Source organism: Oncorhynchus nerka, linkage group LG20 (genome assembly GCF_034236695.1).
Source record: "Oncorhynchus nerka isolate Pitt River linkage group LG20, Oner_Uvic_2.0, whole genome shotgun sequence".
NCBI lineage: Eukaryota > Metazoa > Chordata > Actinopteri > Salmoniformes > Salmonidae > Oncorhynchus > Oncorhynchus nerka.
The window spans coordinates 23,847,641-23,867,302 of NC_088415.1; the positions used below are offsets into that span (position 1 = coordinate 23,847,641).

The 19,662-nt window shown below is 43.1% G+C and overlaps 1 protein-coding gene across 1 annotated transcript; it reads right to left on the reverse strand.

Moving 5' to 3' along the window:
• Positions 1-10,052, reverse strand: spo11 (SPO11 initiator of meiotic double stranded breaks). The gene is made up of 13 exons (XM_029621690.2): positions 9,783-10,052; positions 9,141-9,254; positions 8,252-8,340; positions 7,743-7,809; positions 7,545-7,653; positions 7,129-7,215; positions 6,468-6,504; positions 6,203-6,312; positions 6,008-6,107; positions 5,617-5,654; positions 2,600-2,676; positions 1,974-2,085; positions 1-462 (listed from the first exon to the last, which is right to left on the reverse strand). Exons 1-13 carry the CDS (start codon positions 9,893-9,895, stop codon positions 343-345), a joined length of 1,173 nt encoding a protein of 390 aa, XP_029477550.1. The 5' UTR covers positions 9,896-10,052; the 3' UTR covers positions 1-342.
• Positions 10,053-19,662: the final 9,610 nt, after the last annotated feature.

Below are 19,662 nucleotides of genomic sequence, written 5' to 3' on the forward strand. Positions count from 1 at the left end.
TAACATTTTATTTTACTTTATTAACAAGTGGCAGAAAATTTACATTTTTAGTATCCACAGATACATTACCATCAAGGACACAGTCAATCGGCCACTTAAGGTGGACTGATACTCTAATCTGGAATAATTTAGTAAAATTTTTAGGTCATATAATATAATGACCTAAAATAGTCAATAACATAAACATGTGATGTACAATGTTGTATCAGGTCACTATGTGACAGACTTGAGTAACTGACATATGCACAGACAGACACACTGCAACTGTACCACATCCATACACGCTTGAATCCAGGCATATCAAATCCCACATTCCACCATCTACAGAGGGGCAGTGTGTGATCATATCCAGCCCCCGTAGCGCAGCTTGTTTGGCAGGTAGACGCGGCTGAGGAAATCAGGGGCTATGGAGGCCAGGGACTGGATCTCAGCTTTTACCTTGCTCCGTTGCATCATTTCCATCTGCAACAAGAACAAAACATGTCTTAAGAGATGTGCAAGAGTAAGATGAGCAAACAGAGTTCATCCTGGACCATCAGGTGTGATCTTATCTACCACAGAACAAAAATATAAATACAACATGTAAAATGTTGGTCCCATGTTTCATAAGCTGAAATATCTTCTAAAACTTTCTTCTCCCTTATCTCTAATAACAGACTGACTGCAGTCTCTGCATCTGTCCTCGTGCTCCTAGACCTTAGTACTGATTTTGACACCATCGATCACCACATTCTTTTGGAGAGATTGGAAACCCAAATTGGTCTACACAGACAAGTTCTGGCCTGGTTTAGATCTTATCTGTCGGAAATATATAAGTTTGTCTCTGTAGATGGATTGTCCTCTGACAAATCAACTGTAAATTCCGGTGTTCCTCAAGGCTCCGTTTTAAGACCACTATTGTTTTGACTATATATTTTACCTCTTGGTGATGTCATTCGGAAACATAATGTTAACTTTCACTGCTATGCGGATGACACACAGCTGTACATTTTGATGAAACATGGTGAAGCCCCATAATTGCCCTCCCTGGAAGCCTGTGTTTCAGACATGAGGAAGTAAGAGCGTCTGCTAAATGACTTAAATGTAAATGTAAATGTAAGTGGATGGAGGCAAATTTTCTACTTTTAAACTCAGACAAAACAGAGAAGATAGTTCTAGGTCCCAAGAACAAAGAGATCTTCTGTTGAATCTGACAATTAAGCTTGATTGTACAGTCTAAAAAAAAAATGAAGGACCTCGGCGTTACTGACCCTGATCTCTTTTGACGAACATATCAAGACTGTTTCAAGGACTGCTTTTTTCCATCTACGAAACATTGCAAAAATCAGAAACTTTGTCCAAAAATGATACAGAAAAATTAATCCATGCTTTTGTCACTTCGAGGTTAGGCTACTGCAATGCTCTACTTTCCGGGTACACAGACAAAGCACTAAATAAACCTGGCCTTGCTGTCCCCAGTCCACCTAGTCGTGCTGCTGCTCCAGTTTCAACTCTTCTGCCTGCGGCTATGGAACCCTGACCTGTTCACTGGACATGCTACCTTGTCCCAGACCTGCTGTTTTCAACTCTCTAGAGACTGCAGGAGCGGTAGAGATACTCTGAATGATCGGCTATGAAAAGCCAACTGAAATTTACTCCCGAGGTGCTGACTTGTTTCACCCTCTACAACCACTGTGATTATTATTATTTGACCCTGCTGGTCATCTATGAATATTTGAACATTTTGGCCATGTTCTGTTATAATCTCCACCCGGTACAGCCAGAAGAGGACTGGCCACCCCTCATAGCCTGGTTTCTCTCTAGGTTTCTTCCTAGGTTCAAGCCTTTCTAGGGAGTTTTGATTGACTGCACACATTATCTTCTTTAACTTTCTTCCCCCTTATCTCTAATAACAGACTGACTGCACACATTTTCCCTTTCCATATTTGTATTGTATGTAAACCACTCATAAAAGGTAGCCCTCCCCTTCTGACCTCTCTCTGCCAGGCAGGTTGGCAGGCCAGGTAGGGTCTCTTCAGCAGGCTGGTCAGTTTATTCTGGTCTCTCTGTGTGAGGGGGATCAGAGCATCCTCAGGTACTCTCAATCTAAAGTACAGAAGGGTTATGATCAGTAAGTTTTCAATTCAGTTAGTTCAAGAGATGAACAGTCATATTATTAGACATATATAAAAAATATCTTAACTGTAAATAGATGGTCTTCTGAATGACCATATTAAGATAGAAATAATAATTATGTTGCTACAACTGAAGAAAAGGAAATATCCTTACACAAAGTTACGGCTCTCTCCATTTCTGTCCAAACTGTATAAAATGTGGATGCTTTTGATTATGTACTGTACAGTTAGTCTTAGGAGGAGCAGGCTTGCAGACTACAATTAAACTTGATTTATGTCAAAACCCCCTTTTCAGGCGAAGACTGCTCTAGCTGGCATATACTTAAAACTCAATATACACTCCAAAACAGCTCCTCAGGGAGAGAGAAACAAGCAAAGGCAACAGCAACAGAAATCAAAACAAACAATCTCCAAATCCCCAGAATATAATCCCAATTAGAGGTAGGGAGGAGGAAGGAGGAAGTAGTGAGTGGTTGTCTCCAAACCTCTGGAGGTCAGAGGGGAGGAGGCCTAGCCACATAACGCTGGGGACGGTCAGACTGTGGGCCTCAAATGACATGGCCTGAGGGGAAAGATACACACACAGAAACATGTCAATACACAACCAGACAGATCGACAGGTTGACAAACTGTGCATAAAACACACTTATGTGAATACATACAACAATATACAGTGCCTTGCAAAAGTATTCATGCCCCTTGGTCGTTCTTCCTATTTTGTTGCATTACAACCTGTAATTTAAATTGATTTTTATTTGGATTTCATGTAATGGACATACACAAAATAATTCAAACTGGAAGTGAAATGAAAAAAAGAACTTGTTTCAAAAATTATTTTTAAAAACTAAAACGGAAAGTGGTGCGTGCATATGTATTCACCCCCTTTGCTATGAAGCCCCTAAATAAGATCTGGTGCAAACAATTACCTTCAGAAGTCACATAATTAGTTAAATAAAGTCAACCTGTGTGCAATCTAAGTATCACATGATCTCTATTTATATATATATATAGACACACCTGTTCTGAAAGGCCCCAGAGTCTGCAACACCACCAAGCAAGCGGCACCATGAAGACCAAACAGGTCAGGAACAAAGTTGTGGAGAAGTACAGATCAGGGTTGGGTTATAAAAAAATATCCGAAACCTCGGATGGGGCCACAGTGTCTCCTGACCCCTCCTGTCTCAGCCTCCAGTATTTATGCTGCAGTAGTTTATGTGTCAGGGGGCTAGGGTCAGTTTGTTATATCTGGAGTACTTCTCCTGTCCTATTCGGTGTCCTGTGTGAATCTAAGTGTGCGTTCTCTAATTCTCTCCTTCTCTCTTTCTTTCTCTCTCTCGGAGGACCTGAGCCCTAGGACCATGCCCCAGGACTACCTGACATGATGACTCCTTGCTGTCCCCAGTCCACCTGGCCATGCTGCTGCTCCAGTTTCAACTGTTCAACCTTACTATTATTCGACCATGCTGGTCATTTATGAACATTTGAACATCTTGGCCATGTTCTGTTATAATCTCCACCCGGCACAGCCAGAAGAGGACTGGCCACCCCACATAGCCTGGTTCCTCTCTAGGTTTCTTCCTAGGTTTTGGCCTTTCTAGGGAGTTTTTCCTAGCCACCGTGCTTCTACACCTGCATTGCTTGCTGTTTGGGGTTTTAGGCTGGGTTTCTGTACAGCACTTTGAGATATCAGCTGATGTACGAAGGGCTATATAAATAAATTTGATTTGATTTGAACATCCCACGGAGCACCATTAAATCCATTATTTTAAAAAATTTGAAAGAATATGGCACCACAACAAACCTGCCAAGAGCGGGCCGCCCACCAAAACTCACGGACCAGGCAAAGGGGGCATTAATCAGAGAGGCAACAAAGACACCAAAGATAATGCTGAAGGAGATGCAAAGCTCCACAGCGGAGTTTGGAGTATCTGTTCACAGGACCACTTTAAGCCTTACAATCCACAGAGCTGGGCTTTACAGAAGAGTGGACAGAAAAAAGCCATTGATTAAAGAAAGAAATTTGCAAACACGTTTGGTGTTTGCCAAATGGCATGTGGGAGACCCCCCAAACATATAGAAGAAGGTACTCTGGTCAGATGAGACTAAAATTGAGCTTTTTGGCAAGGAAAACACTATGTCTGGCGCAAACCCAACACCTCTGATCACCCCGAGAACACCACAGTGAAGCATGGTGGTGGCTGTAATTCAGACTCCTCTGACGAGGAGTAGTCAAGATCAGACCAATGTGCAGCGTGGTATGTGTCCATGTTAATATTTAATAAATCAACTGAACACTGAATAACAAAACAACAAAGTGAAAGAACGAAACGACAACGAAACAGTCCTGTCTGGGAAAACAACCTAAACAGAAAACAATCACCCACTACCAAAATGGGGAAAACAGGTATGATTCTCAATCAGAGACAACGATCGACAGCTGCCTCTGATTGAGAACCATACCAGGCCAAACACAGAAATACAACATAGACTACCCACCCCAACTCACGCCCTGACCAACCTAAAACAAAGACATAACAAAGGAACTAAGATCAGAACGTGACAGTGGCAGAATCATGCTGTGGGGATGTTTTTTATCAGCAGGGACTGGGAAACTGGTCAGAATTGAAGGAATGATGGATGACGCTAAATACAGGGAAATTCTTGAGGGAAACCTGTTTCAGTCTTCCAGAGATTTGAGACTGGGACGGAGGTTCACCTTCCAGCAGGACAATGCCGCTAAGCATACTGCTAAAGCAACACTCAAGTGGTTTAACGGGAAACATTTAAATGTCTTGGAATGGCCTAGTCAAAGACCAGGCCTTAATCCAATTGAGAGTCTGTGGTATGACTTAAAGATTGCTGTACACCAGCGGAACCAATCCAACTTGAAGGAGCTGGAGCAGTTTTGCCTTGAAGAATGGGCAAAAATCCCAGTGGCTAGATGTGCCAAGCTTATAGAGAAATACACCAAGAGACTTGCAGCTGTAATTGACTTTGGGGGGGGTGAATAGTTATGCACGCTCAAGTTTTCCGTTTTTTGTCTTATTTCTTGTTTGTTTCACAAGAAAAAATATTTCAAAGTGGTAGGCATGTTATGTAAATCAAATGATACAACCCCCAAAACATCCATGTTAATTCCAGGTTGTAAGGCAACAAAATAGGAAAAATGCCAAGGGGTGTGAATACTTTTGAAAGCCACTGACATGCATATCGTACATAAAATCACACACACATTCAGACACACAAGTCCACCTGGGGTATAATCATATAAACCAGAAACACACATGACCATAAATGCACTCACACACAAAAACCTCACACAAATGAGATCCCACGCAATCACTTTACTTTTACCCTTCATGTCACTTCAAATGCTCAGATATGGTTGACTGCTCCCCCTTTTCAACTTAAAGACCAGAATAATTACATATTTCTTGCACCGAGACACTGCACAAGCCACGTTGGATAATGTACAGAAATACACAGGCATGGCAGGACTCACCACTGATCCGTACTTGTAGATGCACATGATCTCAATGCCTGGGAAAATGAGAGAAAGAGACACGATACAATCACCACCATACCAGAGCAATTATCCTCTGAGATATGTAGCTAAGGGGACAGAGAACAAAGTAAAGTGTTACACATGCGACTCGCAATGTGATGTGAGGAGAGCGGAGGGGAGCAGAGAGGTGCTGTGTGGAGAGGGATAGTCAGTGTCAGTGAGTCCAGGAGCCCCAGTGTGATGATTCCACTGGGCTAGAGCACGCCAACACAATCCCCATTCTAACCACCCTGACACATCAGAGAGGCCTGTTGGCTAAGCAGGACACGCAACCCCTGTGTGTGTGTGTGTTGTGTCTTTGATAGGATAAAAGAGTGGAGAGTATTACCGTAAGGGTCAGCATCCACCAGAGCAAATATAGGGATGTGCAGGGTATCCCAAAGCTTTCTCACCATCAGCCTGCTGTTCACATCTGGGACACCTTTACCCTGACACAAACACATAACAGATTTACAATAAGTCACATGATTAACACATTACATTTAAAGCAAAAGCTCAAAAGAAAACCATAAGTAGGACATACTGTGATCATGATGCAAGGACATAACTTGGTGCAAAAGTCATAATCGAGCAGTTTCTGGAAGGTAGCGTCCTTCTCCACTATCAAAACAAACTTAGCAGATGACACAATGTCTGGAGAACAGGTCAAGTTGAACACAAACATGACTGATGGACTCTTCCTCACCAATAGATGAGAGTGGGAGAAGTTAGTTGAAAGAGGAAGGAAGTCTTACAAACTCTCTACAATGTTGCTGAAATATGAGTTCTGGCATGATTATAAAGGATACTCCTGATTCCGCCAACATTAGAAGAGACTGGAGTAGCCTGAGAACACAATTAAGAGACACAATTATCAACATAGCAAATGACTGTTAGCTTTCAAACAACAACAAAAAATATAATGAGAAATGAATCTAGCTGTTTGGGTGTCAGTTGATTTATGCAACCCACAAACAGTAGATAGAATACAAGTAAACAGTGAGTTTTTTTGGTTTTCTGAACAATTATTCTATAAACCGAGTGATTAGTTCATTGGTTGAACCTGGAAATTGTGGGCAGAAAGAGGTGAACACAGGATTTATTAAGTTTGGCTGAGACTAGAGACCTCTGTTATGTAATTGAAATGGGAGAGGTTTAGCACTGTTAAACATTCATGGCGAATGATGATACTGTATATTGTAACATTATAGGTATCTAACCCCTGAACAAGGCAGTTAACCCACTGTTCCCCGGGCGCCGAAGGCGTGGATGTCGATTAAAGTAGCCCCCCCACACCTCTCTGATTCAGAAGGGTTGGGTTAAATGCGGAAGACACATTTCAGTTGTACAACTGACTAGGTAACCCCCTTTCCCTTTCCCTGACATTATATGCATATTCAACAGGCATATGACCATACTGTGACGATGCTGAGATGTTGGGGGAATGTATTTAGTGTTAGTGGGATTTACAGTGGAGTTGGAGTGGCAGTCCACCTTGGTGCTGTCCTCCTCCAGGTAACACAGATCACCTGAGATGAAGCCCTTGGACGTAGCTAGCTGGAGACCGTTAATAAACTCACACACACGTGCACACACAAACGACAATGCTTTTGAGTCAAGTTGAATTTCATTGCTCTTTGATCATGGAAATCATGGAAAATATATACACAGTTGCTTCCTGTACGAGGCAGAAAATAGGCAAAAAATATGAAAATAACTGAGTGCTTTCATGTGTTAGCCCTGAACTAATCATAACATGTCGTATTAAAAGGTATTTCCAAAAGTTTTAGTATGATTCTATTCAATATCAGGCCATTGTTGCCTCCTCTTGAACTGAAATTGTACTCTCACAAACGCACACACACACTCACATACTATATACACACCACATGTAGTCTTCTGCGTGGAACCTTGAGCATGCAGGAGATGTCATCCACAATGGAATCGACAGTCCTCTGTGAACCAAAAAGCTGTGTGTCGTTGTAATAGATGTCCCTGTTGAAACAAGAGAACTACTTCTCAAAGTACTGGTGTTAAGGCAAGAAAGAATTTTTTTATGCGTTGGCTATCTGACAAGACATTACCTTTTTGTGGCATATACGTTGCTCTGCACAAGTTTGTAGATGGTGGATAGAACCTTGAGAATGTGCCCTGCATAGAAAACCCCAGTTAAACATCTGTATTATAGGCTACCAGTATATTGTAATATACCAGTACAGTCTAGGAAACCTTTCAATCAATCCCCTATGATATCTGATGATAGGTCATTTCATCATCAAAGTAGTTAATTCAGGATTTTCTTTAGGATGGATAATGAAATCCATAGTGAATAACACTGATCCAGAAAAGCTTCTCTGACCATAATATTTCTGTCTGTCAGCGGCATAAGACATACCATGTCGTTGCAGTTTTTGCAATTAGTTCATGTAAGCCCAGATAGGATAAGAATGAAAGCCACATGAAGTAGGGCTGATTAAATTCCTTAGAGTAGTTTAAAGTTTGTGAATTTAAATAATGTAACTTTTTCTGTGCACAGCTGAGGGAAGGGGGAAGTGAGAGAGACAGGGGGGCAGTGGTGTGTCTTTCTTCTCACCAAATTTAGTGACAGACGAGGAACAGTTGCTCCGAACTGTGGTAACAGAACTTCCTGAAGTCATTTGAAGGCCAACGGCATTGTCAAAACTCAAAGTTGGGAATGAAGACAAAAAAATGATTCATTATTTACAAAATCTGAACATTTGCTCTCCTATCTTTGATCAGCTTTGTAAAGGAGCCCGCTACCTTTATGATCCTTCCTAGAAGAATCCCAAACCCTGGGGGCTACCTGTGATAGGCCTCCCCCATACCTCGACTGCATTTCCTCTGTGAAACCTTTGCCTCCCTATCTGTGGGATTCTCACATTTGAAAGGGCCGAGCCAGAATGTGCTTTAAGCTGTCAGGAGGTTTGATGTAGACTCAAACCAGACAGTTCACTTTGTTCTAAGCATGAAATCTGCACAGCCTGTGCACATTAAAGACCTCCACAAACTGCCAGATTTGTGTGTGTGTAGCTGGTGCTTTTTAAATATTTAATCAAACTGACACCTATTCAGTCAGGAAGTTATTTCAGCTTCAAGGATTACGGTTCAAAACTTTAGGTGATTCTATTGACACAATTTCTACCCCACAAATCCCTTTGGACTTCTTAGCTCTCTTACACATTCAGATAGAATGAGAGATCAAAGAACTAAAGGATTTTCTCCAAATGCATTTAACAGCAATTTAGACCAGTTGCAGGACCTGACTTATCAAAATGAGTGCAAAGTTCAGTTTACACAACATGACCACTTATTTCAAATGTAACGTTACTGGGTTATACTGTATTTACATAACATAAATAAGACATCTGTTGTACAGATTTACATGTTTATCTTGCTAAAGGTCAAACAGAGTGAGTACGGCCCAAAAGCTAGACATTATAGTAACAAAGTGAGTGGCTTACCTTACATTGGCCCAGCTGGATCGGTTGGGTAGGACCAAAACTGGAGCTTCATCTTTGGACAGACTGGTGACTATCTCTAGAATCACCTTTTCAATGAGGATTAAAACTTCCTGGCTGAACATAAGAAATGACCAAATAAACCTTGGTGATAGGTCTAATTAGTAGTAGCCAGTAACTAATGGGAAAATCGGTGGACCACACATTCAAAACTGATTCAAACAATGTTTTCATAAGCATAAAATGTATCCTTTAAAGTTTCAACTCAATTATGAAAATAAAGACTACGGCATAGTAAAAACGACAAGCACTAACGTTATGCAAGTCAGTTAGGAACAAATTGTTATTTACAAACACGCCCCAGTGGGTTAATTGCCTTGTTCAGAAGGACAGATTTTTACCTTGTCAACTCGGGGATTCGATCCAGCAACCTTTTGATTACTGGCTCAACGCTCTAACCACTAGGCTTGATATTGTCTAGATTATAATAAGATATTTATATGTAACCTAATAGCCTAGGCTATGGGCTCTGGCCCACACCAGCCTTATCAAACTGTGCTGTAGATAGACCTAGCCTAGACAAGGATAACACATCCGCAACGGCTGTCTGTGAATCACACGGTGCAGAAAGAAAAATAGGCCTACCTGCTGACTTCCTCATGGCTGTGTTGAGGTTCCATCATCATATCAACATTTTCCAACAACTCAAGGCCGAAATTGTCAATTTCAACGAACTGTTCAGACATGTTTGATTCCATTCTTGTGGAGGGACTTACAACGGAATTAAATTAATATGAATAGGACGTCCGTACAAGTATATGTTTACCGAGAGCAAACTCGCGCGAGGAATAATGTTGTTTGGCGCGAAATCAAATCCACAAACAAGGGGTGTGTTCGTAAATTCAATCTAGAGTGCCAGAGTGAGATCGGAGTGCGCTCTGGGCGTTCGTAAATTCAGAGCATTGTCAGATCTCCATTCATAAATTCAGAGCGTTTCGCTCTCGGGGCGTTCCGAGCGCACACTGGACGGTATGGCCAGTGAGTAGGGTTGATCCGAGCGTTCTGAACCACAACGACAGTCATGCACTCAAGCTAACTGGCTAATGTTGGCTAGCTTGCTAGCTACTTCCAGACACGAACGAGAGAACACCTCACTCGACAGAGCGAATTTACGAACGCACCCAAGATTGGCGGGGTCTGTGAGCTGCTCAAAGACTACACACAAGACATGTTCAGAGAGTAGGCTAAATATCATGATAACTAACCCCCTTTCGTAGCATGTGTGGTACAATGTGTCAGTACTCAGTATGCCTACAATGTTCAACAGTTAAGAGTAAGATTATACTGAACCAGGAGCTGGTGCACCGGTCTATGGCCCGCAGTCAAGTGATCATTTAGATTTTTTTTTTTAAACCAGCCTCCTATTCATTTTTTTACTCTGTATAACCCTAAAGCTAGGGCCAAAATGCGTTGGTTTTACTTTTCAAAATAAAGAATCACTTTATTGATCATCAACTTCCACTGTCCTCCAAGAGTTGAATGTCCTATACACTTCTTTTTGCTCATCAATTTATTCATGCAACTTGGTTGGATACCAAAGAGAGCGAACGAGGTAGCAGCAGTCTTCCCTTCCGTGGAGTGATTAACCTAAATGCACCCTTTTGTTCTTATGGTAGGGTAAAGTGGAACAATGTCCAATTGCTGACACAAAACAGCTATGTTTGGTAAAAAAAATTGGTAGCCTATGTGGATGATGGTCATGCTTAGGGAAACAAACTATGAAGGGAAATAAGTGGCTACAGTTGACACTTTCTTTGTTAATTAAAGCTGCAATATGTAACATTTTGGGTGACCCCACCAAATTCACATAGAAATGTGAGTTATAGATCTGTCATTCTCATTGAAGCAAGAAGCGTTACATATGTTCTATGTCCGCTATTTCTATGCTTCCCATTCTTAAGTTACATTTTTCCGTCACAGCTGTTTAGATCGTACAATGATTCTATACACTGTACACTGAGTATACCAAACATTAGGAACACCTTGTTTTCAATCCAGGTGAAAGCTATGATCCTTTATTGATGTCACCTGTTAAATCCACTTCAATCAGTTTAGATGAAGGGGACAAGACAAGTTAGAGAATGATTTTTAGGCCTTGAGAAAATTGAGATATTAATTGCTTATGTGTGCCATTCACAGGGTGAATGGGCAAGACAAAATATTTTAGTGCCTTTGAACAGGTTATGGTAGTAGATGCCAGGTGCACCGGTTTGAGTGTGTCAAGAACTGCAACGCTGCTGGGTTTTTCACGCTCAACAGTTTCCCATGTGTATCAAGAATGGTCCAGCACTCAAAGGACATCCTGCCAACTGTGGGAAGCATTGGAGTCAACATGGGCCAGCATCCTTGTGGAACACTTTTGACACCTTGTAGAGTACATGCCCCGAAGAATTGAGGCTCAATTTTAGGAAGGTGTTGATATTATATATTATGTTGAGCAACCCCGATAATAAGCTGCTGTAGTAGCCTAGGTGTACGTTGATTTATGATATTTTAATTTGTAATTTTCCCAGTGAGTGTGTGCGCCAGTTAGCACTTCATTGCGCCCCACTAGACCTCATTAGCACCTCCAGTTGCATTTAGCTGATAACTGGGAGTTTAATGGGGGCCTGACATGAGGCCTGCTGCAAATTGACCAATAATCCTTCCTTTCTGTGTGTGTGTGTGTGTGTGTTATTACAGTGTGTGGGCAGATGCAAATCATAGGCTAATCTAGTCTGACTGAAATTGAGAAATTGAGGACTTTGATTTTGGCATATGCTTGTTCTAAATTGTGCATGTGTTATCCATTATTTATTTATGCTTGCCTTTGTGTGTGTTAAGGCTGTGCAGCAGAAGCACATACACTCTAAACAGCTGTCTTGGAGTAAGTGAACATGTGTGTTTTCTGTGAAACACGAAGCGACAGCAGTGCCTGACAGATCAGGAAATGGCTGTAATTTTCTGTGACTGCTTTCCATTGGGAGTGTGTTAGAAGGGATGTGTGTGTGTGTGTGTGTGTGTGTGTGTGTGTGTGTGTGTGTGTGTGTGTGTGTGTCGCTCTATACTGTGCCATCGCTTCACCAGCAGCAGACTGCATGCACTCCACACCAAGACCCTCCAAACATTTTTTGGTACCTCTGTGACCCCAACAGCGAATCCCCCCTGAGCCTCAAATTCCTTCCTTCCTCACAACACCATAGGGCTGAGTGGGGGAAGCTTTAATCTCTCACTAAACAGAGAGCCTCACACCCCTAACTTTCTGTCTGTCTGTCTGTCTCTCTGTCTCTCTCTCTGTCTTTGTCTGTCTGCAGCTAAAATGTGCTAATATTTGCCTAGGGCCATTCCCTTCATCTGGCAACCAATTAGAGGCATGAAATCCATGTCACTGTATTGTTACCGCAGGTAATCTGTTCTAGATGTGGGAGCCAGGAAGGGAAGAGGTCTCTGACCCTGAATGTCTCCCAACGTGCTGCTTTAGCAGAGGTCTACCTTTCACTCCTGAGGGCCTGTGACAACCTGCTTCCGCAATATTGTCTCTTAATCACTAAGTAATTGCTATCTCTAGGTGACAAGCAACCACCCCTCACCCGCCCGCCCTAAAAAAACTAAATCTGTGAAAGCCTACAAGATGTGGGGGTACTCTTTCTTCCCCCAAGTCCAGAGAAGCAGGGACCCCCACTGGTTCCTTTGGTGAGAAATTTGTGTTGAGTGTGAGGCCTTAACCTGAGGAGACCGTGAGTGCAGTGAGTCATGTGCTCGTCACAGGAGGAGTGTTTGTATTGGGCGAAGGGGAAGCATTAGGGGGGGGGTTGTAAGGTTAGAGGAAAGGGAGACAAGGGAGGGAGGGGGCTGCACTCAGTGCAGGTGAGGGGGATTAGCTGAAGTTAGTCCAAAGAAACCAAATACAGATCTGTCAGCCTAATCCTCACAAATAGAAAACAGAGCTGTCTCAACGGACCCAACAACCAGCCAACACCCCCACTCAATCCCCCCGTCCACCTCTCTCTCTAACCTCTCCTCCTCTGCTCCTCTAACCCTGTTTCTCATCAGATTTTGGCCCGGGCCAGTGAGACCAGTCTGGCTGAGTTGCTGCTCCACTAATGGGGCCTCAGACCAGCACCTCTTAACAGGAGGTGACTGATCGCTGATCACCCAGGGCTTTGATTGACAGCCCAGCACAGGCTTACAGAGTGACGATAACAAGGACCCACTCACCATAGAGCCGGACGGGCCATTATTAACCCCTTGCAGCCTGATATGGAAACACTGATGAGTGTGGGGTAAAGAGGGGAGAGAACAGCGTATCGGCAGGCCTATTCTATGCGCCGATGACAACAGAGTGACAGAGTAGGTGGGTGATAGTATCCTGTGGTGAATAAGCCTTAACTCTGTGTGGTGGGTGCATTAGGGGCACAGCTTAAGTAAATGCTATCTGTGCCTGTCAACAGCAACAAACATAACTGATTATGCAGAGCTGCTGAGTGCTATGAATCAGAGCCAGACTACTGTGGTGTTCCTGCGTCTCTGTCTGCAGACTGAAACACAGACGGGGTGAGAAGAGACACAGGATACAGGGGAAAGCAGGTACTGAATGACAGGAAAGAGAACTCACAGGTGCAGGATTTCAAATGAGCTGATCATCATCACCAGGAAATGAGCATGTGCCATTTGGAGAGATGTTTGTCTCGACTCTCTTTTTTGTTATGGTAACGCTGAGCGAAACCACAAAGGGAATGGAAAACACACATTTCATTCCCACAGCCCCACCTGGTCGCTGTGTTTTAACAGACTGGTGCACCGTGCAGCGCACAGAGTGGGGCTGTGCCCAGAATGTAGACGGACCAAAACGGAAGAGAAAAATTTCAGTTTACCCCAAAAGCAGGTTTTACTGTACCCTCTACAGGGCCACTTGGCTGGACCCCACCCCTTCAAAGGTGTGCCGCCTGGCGCTCTCCAAGGCAACACGCAAAATAAATATTAATCTGACCTTTGACCTCTCCTCTGCGCTGTTAAAGAGAGAGGGGTGGGGGGGTGGAGAGAGCACCGACTCTCAGCACCGAAAAAAAGAAGAGTGATCAGATGAGGGGTGAGGCTGTGAGGGTGAGGGTGTGAGTGTGTGCTTGTGAGAGACATAGTGTGTTTGTTTGTATGTGAGAGAAAGCATCTCTGTGTGTGTGTGCGAGAGAGTGTGTGTGTGTTTGAGGAACATGAGTGTGTGTGTGAGTGTCTCTCAGAGGCTGCTGTCAGGCTTCAACCTGCATGAGACAGGAGTTGTGTGTTTGTGCAGGCAGGCATAGATCAGAGTGGGAGATGGTTTTTTTCAATGTCTGGATATTTGTGTGAGACTGTGCGTGTTTGTGTTGTTTGGCAAATGATCTGTGCTTGAGGGTAAGGTTTTGAGTGAGAGCTATCTTAGCCTATTACGGATTGAAGAGAAAAAGCCTGGTTTGAAATATAGTTTACAAACATATAGTGGGGGACAGTGGGACAAACAAAATCAAATTGAAAGTCAGACTTCCTCACTGTAATTGCATCAGAACATATAAAGGGCTTGTAGGTATGGTACATTAAAAAAGGCCCCCAGTGTCCGGTCTGGAGCGTGAAGTCGGCTAGTGCGTTTCAACCTAGCGGTGCCAAAAGCCCTGGCCTGTCCTAGAAAGCCTGAGTAAATTCCGATCAACACAAACAAAGATGGCTGTTTTGGGCTTTAAAATGTGTTTATTATGATTAACTTCGATCCCCACAGTAAATTATTTTAATGTTTGATACAAATTGAGATATTTATTTGATCCATTCTGACAAATTTGTGTCGTCGCACAGGACCACGTGCTGACATAGACCAATCACAGACCGGCAGGCTACGAGGAGGCTCCCTCTTTGCACATGCACCTAAACGGGGTGTGGTGTGCTATTTGGTATTTATTAGGATCCCCATTAGCCCCAGCAAAAGCGTCAGCTACTCTTCCTGGGGTGCACATGAAACATGACATAATACAGAACATTATTAGTCAAGGACTGAAATACATACATATAAAACGTCACACATATCCTACCCAGATGAGAGCATGGAGTCAACAAGCCTGTCAAGTAGAGATGGAGGGGCTGACCAATGTCATGTAGCAGCGTTGAGTTGACTCTCTCAGGCACGATGAAAACGACTACAACGGCCAGGATCCTTTGCTAGTTACAGACACTTTCACCATGATCCGTAGACAATTTTTGGGTGCAATTCAGCCCCATTCAGGAATATGACACGCTTCAAATTAAAATATTTCCGGCCTCATGCGTTTTCCATAGGAATAGGTGGATGACGTCAACACTATCTACTGGTTTTAATGGCTATGCAATAAGAACATAGTTTTTAGTTTTTTTCTCTTTCTCAAGTACAGCTCAGTTGTTCAGAGTGCTAATGATAGTAGGTTGGCACATCGTCCTCCATTTCCGCCACTGATTGGTCTACTACACCAGGGCCCCCAGTGTGTGTGTGTGTATGTGTGTGTGTGTGTGTGTGTGTGTGTGTATCTGCTCCCAGTAGTGGCTTTCACACAGCTACACACTGACTGTATGGTAGGATAGAGGGAGGAGGACAACTAAGAGGCTGTCCTCTTGTCATATTGACTAGAGCATTGTGTAAGATTTCAGGTGTTGCCTGAAATGTCCGTGTGTGTGTGTCTGTGTGTGTGTGTGTGCACGTCTGTGTACATGAATGTGTGCCTTGTCTGATAACGCAGTGTTTGATTGTGTGTGATAATTGTTTAGTGTGTATATTACATATACATAATGTGTGTGTGTGTGTGACAGTGAAGAGGCAGAAAGCTCAAACCCTCTTTGTATTTTTTAGCCCCTCAGTGCAGCTCACACAGCCTGGGCTCAGCCTGAGACCACTGTTTACTGTGACCGTCACCAGGGCCATAGAGGCCCAAACAAAGGGGGGTCTGTTCCGATTGTCCTGCCCCAGAGTGGCAGCGCCTCTCTGGGCAATGACTGAGGCCAGGGCAGGGAGGCTAGAGAACTGAGGGGGAGCTGGAGGGCTAGGAGGAGGAGGGGCTGGAAGGCTAGGGAGCTGGAGGGCTGGGGAGCGAGAGCGGCTGCGGAGCAAGGGGGGCTGGAGGGCTGTGGACCTGGGGGCCAAGGGGGCCCCAGCTTGCAGTATAAAGCCAGAGAGCATGGTTCTAACTGAAACCAAGTCCCTTTCATGTCCTCTGTCTGAAACCGCCATACTGTAAACACCTGCGGCCATAAGCTGAATCTGAGGGACCGGTTAGCAGTGTTTATATGGTACAAACTACTGTTGAAAGACCATTTAAATTGCAAGTGATTGACTTGTGGATACACATATGGAGTGAATGGTGGCAGGCACAGAGCACAGGGCAAGCTCTCAGACAAACCGCACTGCATTGTCATCGAAAAAAGGGAAGTGGGGCTGTAATGAAATGGAGACAAAGCATATTAAGTGGGCAGGGAGGTGGGCTCAGCCTGTAACTACCTCTAGCCATGCTCTTGCTCTCCTGTCCTTCTCCTTCTTACTGTCAATTAAAGCTCAGAATCAGAGACTGTATGTCCTGTTCTACCTCGCTGTGCCATTGAAGTTTAATTTGACTGTCAAAAAATTACCTGGCAAGCTGTGACTCGAAAACATCTCAACCTTACAGAGCCACTAAAACGAGTCTCTCTGTGAAGCTAAAAGTTTACCGTTACACTCAGAGGAGGAGCCCGTTGAACATGAAGTGGTCATTAACGGTGGAAGGGGCCATCTGAAAGCCCCTCTCCCTGCCAAGGCTAGAATGGAGCGCACAAGAGGGTCAGGGATGTTCCATTAATATGTGGTGTTTAAGAGGTGCTGGGGCCAGGGTGGCATATGGAAGGGGTGAAACAGCTACCAAACATCTGCACCCCGTCCCCTCCAACCCTGCCCTGCTCTTTGTCTGGCGCTCATATTGCCTCATAATTAAACAATCACTCAGAGGGCATGGGCATTTGTGTGTGTGTGTGTGTGTGTGTGTGTGTGTAATTTTTTTCCCCTGCTCTACTTGTCTCATCCTACCTCACAGAGCTTGTCTGACTGAATGTTGTAATGGTAATGGTAAAATTGTCTGATTGAATATTGTGATGGTAAACTTGTCTGACTGAATGTTGTGATGGTAAAGTTGTCTGACTGAATATTGTGATGGTAATGTTGTCTGACTGAATGTTTTGATGGTAAAATTGTCTGACTGAATATTGTGATGGTAAATCTGTCTGACTGAATGAATGTTGTGATTGTAAAGTTGTCTGACTTAATGAATGTTGTGATGGTAAAGTTGTCTGACTGAATATTGTGATGGTAATGTTGTCTGACTGAATGAATGTTGTGATGGTAATGTTGTCTGACTGAATGAATGTTGTGATGGTAATGTCGTCAGACTGAATATTGTGATGGTAAACTTCTCTGACTGAATGAATCTTGTGATAGTAAAGTTGTCTGACTGAATAAAGTGACGGTAATGTTGTCTGACTGAGTATTGTCATGGTAAAGTTGTATGACTGATTGTTGTGATGGTAAAGTTGTCTGACTGAGTATTGTGATGATACTGTTGGCTGACGGGATATGTTGTGATGGTAATGTTGTCTGACTGAGTGTTGTGATGGTAATGTTGTCTGACTGAGTGTTGTGATGGTAATGTTGTCTGACTGAATGTTGTGATGGTAAAGTTGTCTGACGGAATGTTGTGATGGTAAAGTTGTCTGACTGAGTGTTGTGATGGTAAAGTTGTCTGACTGAATGTTGTGATGGTAAAGTTGACTGACTGAATGTTGTGATGGAAAAGTTGTCTGACGGAATGTTGTGATGGTAAAGTTGTCTGACTGAATCTTGTGATGGTAACGTTGTCTGACTGAATCTTGTGATGGTAAAGTTGTCTGACTGACTGAGTGTTGTGATGGTAATGTTGTCTGACTGAGTGTTGTGATGGTAATGTTGTCTGACTAAATGTTGTGATGGTATAGTTGTCTAACCTCACACTCAATGTCAACGAAACAAAGGAGATGATTGTGGACTTCAGGAAACAGCAGAGGGAGCACCCCCCTATCCACATCGACGGGACAGTAGTGGAGAGGGTAGAAAGTTTTAAGTTCCTCGGCGTACACATCACGGACAAACTGAATTGGTCCACCCACACAGACAGCGTTGTGAAGAAGGCGCAGCAGCGCCTCTTCAACCTCAGGAGGCTGAAGAAATTTGGCTTGTCACCAAAAACACTCACAAATTTCTACAGATGCACTATCGAGAGCATCCTGTCGGGCTGTATCACCGTCTGGTAAGGCAACTGCTCCGCCCACAACCGTAAGGCTCTCCAGAGGGTAGTGAGGTCTGCACAATGCATCACCGGGGGCAAACTACCTGCCCTCCAGGACACCTACACCACCAGATGTCACAGGAAGGCCATAAAGATCATCAAGGACAACAACCACCCGAGCCACTGCCTGTTCACCCCGCTATCATCCAGAAGGCGAGGTCAGTACAGGTGCATCAAAGCAGGGACCGAGAGACTGAAAAATAGCTTCTATCTCAAGGCCATCAGACTGTTAACCACTTAAACAATGCCACTTTTATATGTTTACATATCCTACATTACTCATCTCATATGTATATACTGTACTCTATACCATCCACTGCATCTTGTTTACATACCCTACATTACTCATCTCATATGTATATACTGTACTCTATACCATCCACTGCATCTTGTTTACATACCCTACATTACTCATCTCATATGTATATACTGTACTCTATACCATCTACTGCATCTTGTTTACATACCCTACATTACTCATTTCATATGTATATAATGTACTCTATACCATCCACTGCATCTTGTTTACATACCCTACATTACTCATCTCATATGTATATACTGTACTCTATACCATCTACTGCATCTTGTTTACATACCCTACATTACTCATCTCATATGTACATACTGTACTCTATACCATCTACTGCATCTTGCCTATGCCGTTCTATACCATCACTCATTCATATATTTTTTAATGTACATATTCTTATTCATTCCTTTACACTTGTGTGTATAAGGTAGTTGTTGTGAAATTGTTAGGTTAGATTACTCGTTGGATATTACTGCATTGTCGGAACTAGAAGCACAAGCATTTCGCTACACTACAATCTGCTAACCGAGTGTATGTGACAAATCAAATTTGACTGAATGTTTTGATGGTAAAGTTGTCTGACTAAATGTTGTGATAGTAAAGTTGGCTGACTAAATGTTGTGATGATAAAGTTGGCTGACTAAATGTTGTGATAGTAAAGTTGGCTGACTAAATGTTGTGATGATAAAGTTGGCTGACTAAATGTTGTGATGATAAAGTTGGCTGACTAAATGTTGTGATGATAAAGTTGGCTGAATAAATGTTGTGATGATAAAGTTGGCTGACTGAATGTTGTGGTGATAAAGTTGGCTGACTAAATGTTGTGATAGTAAAG